The sequence below is a fragment of the Chlorocebus sabaeus genome, chromosome 20, assembly GCF_047675955.1.
Source record: "Chlorocebus sabaeus isolate Y175 chromosome 20, mChlSab1.0.hap1, whole genome shotgun sequence".
Lineage (NCBI taxonomy): Eukaryota > Metazoa > Chordata > Mammalia > Primates > Cercopithecidae > Chlorocebus > Chlorocebus sabaeus.
The window spans coordinates 22,016,552-22,027,669 of NC_132923.1; the positions used below are offsets into that span (position 1 = coordinate 22,016,552).

An 11,118-nucleotide genomic window follows, 5' to 3' on the forward strand; every position below is an offset into this window, starting at 1 on the left:
CTAGTGCTCCTTATCCTCTTCCCCTTGCTTTAATTTTCTTCAAGACTCTTAGCACTATTTCATATGCTACAGCATAAGTTCTGTGAGAACAGTGGCTTTATTTTGTTCTCTGTCTCCAGTACTTTAAACAGTATTCAGTAAGTAGGTACTCAATAAATACTTGTTAAATAAATGGGCAAATAATATTTATTGGGTGCTTACACTGTATCAGGCATTATGCTAAGCACTTAACATACATTTTGTTTTATCTTTATGAAGCAGGTATCATTATTTAATCCTCATTTTACAGATGAGAAAACTAAGGCTATGTACTGACAGGGAATATTAAGGAAGGAGCAGGGCTTTTTTTGTTTGTTTTAGGTTTTTTCTTTTTTTGTTTTTTGTTTTTTGCTGTGTCACCCAGGCTGGGGTGCAGTGATGCAATTATAGCTCACCGCAGCCTCAACCTCCTGGGCTCAAGCAATTCTCCTGCCTCAACTGGGACTACAGGCATGCACCACCACAGCTAGCTAATCTTTTTATTTTTTGTAGAGACAGAGTTCTCACCATGTTGCCTAGGTTGATTTTAAACTCCTGGTCTCAAGCAATCCTCCCGCCTTAGCCTCACAAAGCACTGGGATTACAGTTGTGAGCCACCACACCTGGCATAGAAGGAGCAGATTTAGAGGAGTAATAAAAAGTTTAGTTTTGGATGTTACAGTTTGAGATACCTATTAGAAGTTTAATACTTAAGCAGACATCCAACTGGAAATGTTTTAGAAGAAAGATTTGGGCTAAAAGCAAACATTTAGAAATTGCTGTTTTAAAGCTGTGGGACCAGATGAGATGATGGTATAGAGTGAGTATTGTTAGAAAATAACAAAGGTTTAAGGATTGAGCCCTCTGTTGGTTGTAAATGGCATGGTTAGATTTCCAACACTTGGAGGTTGGAAGGAGGAGAACTATCCAGCAAGGGAGACTAAGAGGAGCAGCCAGGAAAGGAGAAAAACCAGGAAAATATGTGTGTAAACTGCCAGGAGCGTGGGCAGGTACAGTGGCTCACACCTGTAATCCCAGCACTTTGGGAGGCCAAGGCAGGAGGATTGATTCAACCTAGGAATTCCAAACTAGCCTGGGCAACATAATGAGACCTCATCTCTACAAAAAGTGAAGAGAAAAATAAAAAACAAACAAGAGTGTGGCATTGCAGAAGTTGAGCAAATAGAATACTTCATGAAAAGAAGAGTAATCAGTTATGCCCACAGCTGCAAAGAGACCAAGTATGGCGAGGACTAAGATTTGACCAGTGGATTTGACAATATGAAGACCTTGATAACAGCAGATTCAGTGGAATGAGGGGAAGAAAGTGAGATGGGAGAGGGTTCAAGAGAGAATAAGAATTCCATTCAGCCGACTGATTGTAAAATTTATTATTTATTATTTTTATTTTTATTTTTGAGACAGGGTCTCGCTTTGTCACCCAGGTTGGAGTGCAGTGGTGCAACCATGGTTCACTGCAGCTTTGACCTCCTGAGCACAAGCAATCCTCCCACCTCAGCCCACCATGTAGCTGGGCCAACAGGCGTGCACCATCACACCTGGCTAGTTTTTTGTATTTTTTGTAGAGACAGGGTTTCACGATGTTGCCCAGGCTGATCTTGAACTTCTGAGCTCAAGCAATTCACCCACCTCGGCCTTCCAAAGCCGTGGGATTACATGGGTGAGCCATTGCGCCCAACCATAAAATTTAATTGGATGTACAAAGGGCCAGGAATAGCCAAGGCACTCAAAAAAGAACAAGATTGGAAGGCTTGCACTACTAGACATCAAAATTTATTATAAAGATAGTAATTAAGATAGTTTGGTATTCACAAAAACTAAAAAATCTGTCCAGGCACTGTGGTTCATACCTGTAATCCTAGCACTTTGGGAGGTCAAGGTGTGAGAATCACTTGAGCCTGGGAGTTCAGGACCAGCCCATGTAACATAGCAAGACCCTGTTTCTACAAAAAAAATTAAAACATTAGCCAGGAGTGTTGATGTGTGCCTGTAGTCCCAGCTACTCAGGAGGCTAGGGTGGAAGGATCACTTGAGTCCGGGAATTTGAGGCTGCAGTGAGCTGTGATGGTGCCACTTGCACTCTAGCCTGGGCAATAGAGCAAGACCCTGTCTCAAAAAAAAAAAAAATTTAACAATTAAAAAAAAAATCTAACAATATCAAGTGTTGGTAAGAGTGTGTCAAGTAGTTCAACCACTTTGAAGTTGGCATTATCTAGTAAAATTAAAGGTGTACATATCCTACAACCCAACAATGTAGTTTGTAGATACATACCCTAGTGAATCTCTTATACATGATCACTGGGAAACAAGTTCAGTAATTTTCATAGTGCCAGTATATGTGATAGCAAAAACTAAAAACAATGTGAATATCCATTTTCAGGATGATAAACCTTTAAGAATGAATTTTTTTTGAGATAAGGTTTTATTTTGTCAACCAGGCTGGAGTGCAAGTGGTGTGATGATGGCCCACTGCAGCCTTGACCCCCTATGCTCAAGCAATCCTCCGTCCTCAGCCTCCTGAGTAGCTGGGACCACAGGCCTGTGCCACCACGCTCAGCTAATTCTTAAATTTTTTGTAGAGATGGAGTCTATGTTGCCCAGGCTGGTCCTAAGCTCCTGGGCTCAGGTGAGCTGCCTGCCTCAGTCTCCTAAGTGTTGGGATTACAGGCATGCACCATTTTAGCTGCACCCAGTTACAAATGAATCTTAAAAACATATTGAATAAAACAGTAAGTTGAAGAAGACTACAATATTTTGTATACCGTTCAAAGACATACAAAACCTAATAATATGCTATTGGGGTTTTATATGTGTATAGTGAAACTATAATGCAGAGCAAGGGAATAATAAATCCAAAATTCCATGGTCACTCTATTGGAAAGTAGGAGAAGAATGCCATTAGAGAGAGTCACACAGGAAAACTTCAAAGATATTAGTAATATTCTGTTTGTAAGCTTTGTTTGTGGTAGAGAATTTATTCATTTCATTGTTGATCTTATAAAATACTCATACATATCAAAGAATATGTAAAGTATATACATTAAAAAGGAAAGAATAAAGAAATTATAGAAAAACATAATTTTTAAAAGAAAGAAAATAAGACATAACAGTGAGGCAAAAGTGTTGAAGATAAATGCAGTGTTGGGGCTGGGTGTGGTGGCTCATACCTGTGATCTCAAGCACTTTGGGAGGTCAAGGCAGGATAAGTTCAATACCAGCCTGAGCAACATAGCAAGACCCCATCTCTACAAAAAAAAAAATTAATTAAAAAAAAGAAAAAAGATAAATGCAGTGATGGACACGGATTCTCAGCTGCAGAAGGAAAGAGATGAGAAGGAAGGGAGTTGGACAAAATATAGCAAAACCCTAGATTAGAGTCAAAGTGTAATTCAGAAAGAGACCTTGGAAATCACCTGGTCAGCCCTGCTGGCTGCCCAGATGTGGACAGGCCAACTGAGAAAAGTGAGCCGCCCACTATTATGCAACTGCTTTATGGTAGAACTCTGACTAAACTTAGGTCCCTGATTCCCATCCTGAGTGGATCCCTGGGAATAGAGCAATAGACAGTGTGAAGGGTCGGCGGGGGAAGACTATTTGGATATGGAAGAAAAAGAGGGAGTATAAGTTGAATCTGAAGTTTGAGCCTGGGACCTGGAAGGCAATATAATGTAGTGTATTATAGGGATTAAAAATCACCTGACTTGTGAGTCCAGCATCTTCACTTACTAGATGGGATGACCCTGGAGAATTTATTTAATCATTTGGCATCTCAGTTTCCTCTGTAAAAGAAAAAAATAATAATAGATTATTATGTTTGTAAAAGCACTTAATACAGTGCAACTTCAGCCCTCAAATCACTATTTTTATGGAATAATTATAGTGTAGTATGAAATGGCAATGTCACCGAGGCATGGTGGCTCACATCTGTAATCCCAGCATTTTGGAATGCTGAGGTGGGAGAATTGCTTGAGCCCAGGAGTTTGAGACCAGCGCCTGGGCAACATAGCAAGACCCTGTCTGTATTTTAGGGAAAAACAAAATTTATTTAAAAAAATGGGACTATTGAGAGGGAAACTGATTTGGTGGGGAAATATAATGGATTTGGCTTTAGATATGTATTGTTTGTTTAATTGATTCATAGTCCAAGTTCCAAAAAGAACCTGATATAGTGACCTTTAGACAGATGGAACTTATGTGCTAATGGGACAGCCAAATGATAACCACCCATAGGTAGCCTGAAAATGTAGAAGGTGAGATAACAGGGCTGGAAAACTAAGGTTTGGAATTACAGTATTATCATAGCCAGCTCTATCTCTGTGCCAATTAGCCCTTTAAGGAAGGGAGTGTTGAAGAAGAGTGTCTGAGCACCATGCTCAGGAAGAGAAAGAAAGGACAAGAGAAAAATAACTGCTTTGTCATCAAGTCAGGAAGGGAACCAGGAAATCAGAAGAGCATAGAGTTGTGGGGGACAAAAGAACTGAGGAGGTAGTCAGCACAAATGCAACATGGAGCTTAAAGGAGATAAAAATAGAAGAGCAGATTAAATTTGGCTGGCTCTCACCAGTGGCCTTTGAAAGAGGAGTTACAATGAAATCAACAGATGTGCAAGCCAGTTTGCAAGATGTAGAAGGAGTATGTATGGAAAGAAAATGAAGGTAAGGGTAGAATCAATTAGCCTTTTCTAGGTCATGGAGAAAGAAAGTGAAGAATGAACACTCCTAGATTTATTCCCAGTCCTTTGATCTATAACTTCTTAGGCATGACTTCCATAACCAGAGCCAGTGTTTACAGATACAGATAACTGAGGAGATTTTTTTCTTTTTTTTTTTTTCGTCTTGCAGCAGATGTGACACTCAACTCTCTGGTGTCTGAAGCATTTGTCAGGTTTTTTGTGGAGTTGGTAGGACATTATTCTTTGAACATGACTGTCACGGAGCGTGGGGAGCGTGTTTTCCAAAGGGAACCATTCCGTAAGTCCCACACCTCCCGAAGTGTACGCCACTTCCTGGATCTCTTCATGGAGACTCAGATGTTTGCAGGATTCATCCAGGACCGAGAGCTCCGGAAAAGTGGAGTTAAAGGTCGGTTTCATTATTAAGTTCTCCCTCTCTATTTAGTGAATACCTTGAAAGATTTTACTATATTATGAATAAAAAGTATTGTAAAGCAACAAGGACTCAAAATCCGAGTTGTTTATTGTGAGAATTGTTTATTTTGTAATATTGTTTTAGCCCTGGAAGTAATACACTGGTAATGAGCACAGAGTTTTATGTAATTCCCAGTCTGGAGTGTTAGACAGTTTCACCAACATGAGTTTTTCCTTGTAGGTTTGTTTGAGGTCCGGGCCATCCAGTATTTGGAAACAATTCCTGAGTCAGAGCCCAGTGGGATGAATAGAATTTTGCGGAGTCTTGGTAAGTTGCTGTGTTTTCTTGTTAGATAAATGTTGCTTAAGACCAGGTGCAGTGGTTCATGCCTGTAATTCCAGCACTTTGCGAGGTCAAGTAAGGAGGTTTGCTTGAGGCCAGGAGTTTGAGACCAGCATGGGCAACATAGTGAGACCCCATCTCTACACAAAATTTTAAAATTAGCTGGACATGGCTTGGCATGGTGGCTCACGCCTGTAATCCCAGCACTTTGGGAGGCTGAGGCAGGTTGATCACCTGAGGTTAGGAGTTCGAGACTAGCTAGCCTGTCCAACATGGTGAAACCCTGTCTCTACTAAAAATACAAAAATTAGCATGGCTTAGTGGCAGGCACCTGTAATGCCAGCTACTTGGAAGGCTGAGGCAGGAGAATTGCTTGAACCCAGGAGACAGAGGTTATAGTGAGCAGAGATCACACCATTGCACTGCAGCCTGGGCGACAAGAGCAAAACTCTCTCTCAAAAAAAAAAAAAAAAAAAGGAGGCATGCTGGCACATGCCTGTAGTTCTAGCTACATAGGAGGTTGAGGCCTGAGGGGGATTGCTGGAGCCTGGGAGTTTGAGGCCTCAGTAAGATGATCTTGCCACAGACCACAGAGTGAGATTCTTGTCTCTGAAAAAAATAAATAAAAATTTAAAAAATAATAAATGAAAACTAAATAAATAAAAATAAATAAATGTGGCTGAAAAAGCTTTGCGGTAAGTAGGCCTCATCACAAAAGCTTTATAATCAGATCAGTAATATAGCCTTAAATAGGCTGACCATAAACCATGATGCTAGTTTCAAAGTGTTCTGGAGAAAAAGAAGCATTTTTCTCAAAATTTGGGATCCCTCATCAGAGTGGTCTGTGGGGCCATTTCCCAGAGATGTACCTCTCTGATAGAAGTTTATTTATTTCATGATATGTTTGTATATCATGATTATTAATCTTTTCTAGGACACATTCCTTGGAGAATCTTATAAAAACTGTGGTCCTTTTTCCCAGAAAAATGTATTTACAGCATATAAATAAATTTTGCGTGTAATTTTAGGCTGCTCATGTACCCCACGGTCTATCCTTGGTACTCCAGATTAAAAACACCTGGTTTAGAGGGACTTCTGAGGCAAAAGAGGATTTCTTCCAAGTCTCTAATTTTCTACTTCATAAACACATTTATGATTTTTCAATAATAGTTCATTATCTAGTATGATATAAGAGAACAGGGGTGTGGCTAGCCTAAAATTATGAATAACCTATATTCTATGATATTTATATTTTGTCTTTGACATATATGCCCCCTAATTAGGCCCTGTCCTTCACTAGTTGACAGACCATGGACATATTAGGCCTTAGGCTGTTATTTCATCTTTATACGATGGGGTTAGATTAGATCAGTGGTTCCCAGCTCTGACTACATTTTATAATCTCCAGAGAACTTTAAAAAATTTTCCCCTGGGCTCCAGGAAATCTCTGGGGAGAAGTCAGGTGATTTTAACCCATAGTTAAGGTTGAAAACCACCGGATTACATGATGTCTGAGTTCTTTTTAACCTCTGCAATTAATTAGACACATGGGGTTCAGGGTTCGTTTTTGTTTTGGTTTTGGTGGTTAAACACATCAACTGCATTTGAGATGTCAGCTTAACTCTTGGGCTGTTCTGAATGACTGACCGGTTAACCCCTTGCCTCAAATAATGTACAATAAATAAAAATGAATTGAGAGTTCACTGTCCTTTTCTTTCACTTTAGGAAGTAAAATGAAATTTCTGCAGAAGAAATGAAACCTCTGATTGTCTCCATCCTGAATATACAACAGAAAGTGCCAAAGAAAATATTTTTCCAAGGGTCAGGATCCCATGAAGTATTCTACAAAATTCTTGAAATTTTAAAAGGTTAAAGAGCGAGTCAGGCTGTCGGAGGAGGATGCTCCTGTTGCTGCTGTAGTAATTACTGGAGAATTGTTGGGAATGGTCTGGAACCAATGCCATCTTTACTCTGTCTCCATTTTTTTTTTTTTTTTTTTTTTTATAGCAGCCTTTTCTATGTAATTCTTGGGCTCATTCTCTGTTTTGTGCTTCATCTATGAAAGTAGTTGTCTTTCACAAGGAAAAGCCGTGTTGTTACATTTTAAAAAAATAGCTCAAAATGAGAATAAGGAGAGAAATGCTGAGTTTAACATAGTAGAGAGAGACGATGGAAATGGAGTACGCTGGCCTTATACGCGTAATTCTCATCACTGAACTATCATGGCAGCTTTAAATCCATGGGCTGTTTGACCTGGGCAAAGGAATAGACTCATCACATATCTCCATTATTTTGCCTTATATTGTATCTAGGGGAATCTCAGGAGGAAGCCCTACTTGTAGTATTATAAAGTACTGTTATTAAGTACCTTATAAAATTAGACATCTTGCAACTCCTCCTCCAAATTGTGTAGCATTTGAGTAGCTTGCTTGTCCCTCACATGTCAACATTAAACTTTGTGGAGGCTGGATCCAGTGGCTCACGCTTGTAATCTCCACCACTTTGGGAGGCTAAGGCAGGAGTTTGAGGGTAGGAGTTTGAGACCAGCCTGGGCAATATAGCAAGATCCTATCTCTACAAAAACATTTTAAAAATAAGTAAATAAATTTAAACTTTGTGGAATTATAACTATTATGAAAATGTCCTCTCAAGGGCATGGGAGCCACCTTTATTTTTTAGTGTCCACCATGTGCCATGCACTGTGGTATATGTATACATATCATCTCAACCAATCCTTAAATCAACCTTATGAGATAGATATTTACATCTCCATTTTACTAATAAAGAAACTAAGGCTGGGTGCTGTTACTCACGTCTGTAATCCCAGCACTATGGGAGGCCAAGGCAGGTGGATCATTTGAGGTCAGGGGTTCGAGACCAGCCTGGCCAACATGGTGAAACCCTCTCTCTACTAAAAATAAAATAAAAATTAGCTGGGCGTGGTGGCAGGTGCCTGTAATCCCGGCTACTCGGGAGGCTGAGTCACGAGAATTGCTTGAGCCCAGGAGGTGGAGGTTGCAGTGAGCGGAGATCGCACCACTGCACTCCAGTCAGGGTGAGAGAGTAAGACTCCATCTCAAAAAGAAAAAAACACAAATTCAAAGAAGTTAAATAAGTTGCCCAAAGTTATACAACACAGAACTGAAGCCAGGACTTTTATGGACACAAAGTTGGTTAGTCCTCCAGATGGAAATTTCATCTCAGTAGGATTATATAGCTATTTATTTTATTAATAAAAATTTTCTATTAAGTGTACCAGAGCCACTTTTCAGCTCTGAGGATAAGGGATTTTATATATAGATGCCTAGATGAGACTCTTTTTATTCCCCTAGAAATGCTGAAATTTTTGCTCTAATTAAATTAGACTCAAAATATGAACATTCCTTGAACATATACCACTTAGTCATCCAGACCTTTAATATCTAAAGTAGTAGTAGTAGTGATTGGAAAGAGAAATTTTTCAGTGATGGTGCAATGTTTTGTGTGTGTGTGTGTGTGTGTGTGTGTGTGTGTGTTTTAAGATGGAGTTTTGCTCTTTTTGCCCAGGCTGGAGCGCATTGGCACGATCTCGGCTCACTGAAACCTCTGCCTCCTGGGTTCAAGCAATTCTCCTGCCTCAGCCTCCCGTGTAGCTGGAATTATAGGTGCCCACCACCACACCTGGCTAATTTTATATTTTTTGTAGAGACGGGGTTTCACCATGTTGGCCAGGCTAGTCTCGAACTCCTGACCTCAGGTGATCCACCCACCTTGGCCTCCCAAAGTGCTGGGATTACAGGCATGAGTCAGTGCACCGGGCCTGTTTGTTGTTTTTTTTTTTTTTTTCAAATTAATGGGCAAATTCAAGTTCAGATGGTGCACTTTTCATTTATTAATGTTATAGCAAATGTCAGTTTGTTTTCTTCAGTTTCTGCTGATGGTTTCAACTGGCACAGAAAGTATTTATTCAGCCTTACAAAACTGTTAAGTTGTATTGTGATACAGTTTATTGACTTATACAGTATTTCATTATAACCCATTCAGGTATGCATGAACCTGAAGCAGAACACCATTTAAGACTGGTGCTGTATAATATAATTCCTACAGATGTGGGTCCAGGGAATAGAACTGAGCCTTTTTTTAAATGTTAAGCAGGTTACCCTAATGGGGCTTCTACTAGACATCTCTCCATTTGGTCTCTTCTTACACTCCAACCCAGCGGGAACAGTTAATAATTGGATGTTTATAAAATGGGGGTAAAAGGGTTTACTGTGATGGATCCTGGCTATCCCTTTAGGAGGAGACCTTTGCTTCAGGAATGCTGTCTTCATCATTGCAGCCTGAAGCTGCTTCATTTCCTTAGGTCTGTTGTGTTTTGTTTCTGTAAAGTGTTATGAATTCTGGATATTTTTGTAAAAGAATCAAGATTTGTATAAAATGTTGTTTACAGATCTTTTAATGAATAAATACATAAAAACCCCACAGATCCCTTGGAGAATTCTTAAGATGTAAAGATCTTTTATGTCACTTAAATCTACAGCTAGCACATTTACCTAATGGTACTTAGGTAATAAGAATTAGTCTTAGACTGATCAGGCTTTATAATGGAGGTCAACATTTCGAGGCTCTTGGCAGACAAAGCCTGGGTCTAGACTGCACACTGGGCAGGATATATAGTCTGACAACTTTATTTGGTCTTTACCTGCTTAATCAAAGGGAGGCTGCTTAGTCCAGGAGCCATGCAGAAGACAAAGTGCATGGGCAGCAGCTTGAATGGTTCGGAGACAGTGAGGAGTGCCATTCTATTACCGTTTAACTCCTAAAGGCAAAATGACAGGATTTTTAAGGAACTGAGGTTCCTTTTGATACTCAGACCATAAAGCTTCACAATTTTAATTGGAGACTGGCGCCCAATTCTAGAGCCTCTTTAAGAATTGTACTTATCCAATGCAAAGGTTTTCAGGGTGGCAAGGGGGGAGGATAGTCGGGGTACAGCAAGGAAGTAAAAGAGGAACGACCCGGGGTGCAGTGGCTCACGCCTGTATTCCCCACATTTTGGGAGGCCAAGGCGAGAGGATAGCTTGAGGCCAGCCTTGGCAACATAGGAAGGCTCCAACTCTACAAAAAAATTTTAAAATGGCCGGGCGCTGTGGCTCACGCCTGTAATCCCAGCACTTTGGGAGGCCGAGGCGGGCGGATCACGAGATCAGGAGATCGAGATCATCCTGGCTAACACGGTGAAAATACAAAAAAATACAAAAAATTAGCCGGGCATGGTGGCGGACGCCTGGTAGTCCCAGCTACTAGGAGGCTGAGGCAGGAGAATGGCGTGAACGCAGGAGGCGGAGCTGGCAGTGAGCCGAGATCGCGCCACTGCACTCCAGCCCGGGCGACAGAGTGAGACTCCGTCTCGAAAAAAAAAAAAAATTTAAAAATTAGCCAGGCGTGGTGGTGTGCACCTCTAGGCCCAGCGGCTCAGGAGGCTGAGGTGGAAGGATCGCTTGGGCCCGGGGGAGTTAAGGCTGCAGTGAACTATGATCGCGCCACTGCACTCCAACCTGGGCAGCAGAACAAGACCGTGTGTCCATAATAAAAAAAGAAAGAAGTCCGGCACAGAGGAAGAGAAGATTAAGAGGAGACGGTGGGAGTAAGCAGAGGTGGGAAACCAGTT

General features: G+C 40.7%; 1 protein-coding gene across 6 annotated transcripts in view; it reads left to right on the top strand.

Annotated features, from left to right (window-relative positions):
- DENND2C (DENN domain containing 2C) overlaps positions 1–8,537 on the top strand; it is an 84,836-nt gene extending 76,299 nt beyond the window's left edge. For 4 of the 6 annotated variants that reach the window (XM_073008460.1, XM_073008459.1, XM_073008463.1 and 1 more), the window contains 3 exons: positions 4,881–5,120; positions 5,367–5,453; positions 7,194–8,537. In XM_073008460.1, coding sequence (XP_072864561.1) covers positions 4,881–5,120; positions 5,367–5,453; positions 7,194–7,225 — 359 coding nt within the window. In that variant the 3' untranslated portion in view covers positions 7,226–8,537. The remainder of the gene's footprint in view (positions 1–4,880; positions 5,121–5,366; positions 5,454–7,193) is intronic. The other 2 variants (XM_073008462.1, XM_073008465.1) reach the window with 1 other exon arrangement.
- Positions 8,538–11,118: the final 2,581 nt, after the last annotated feature.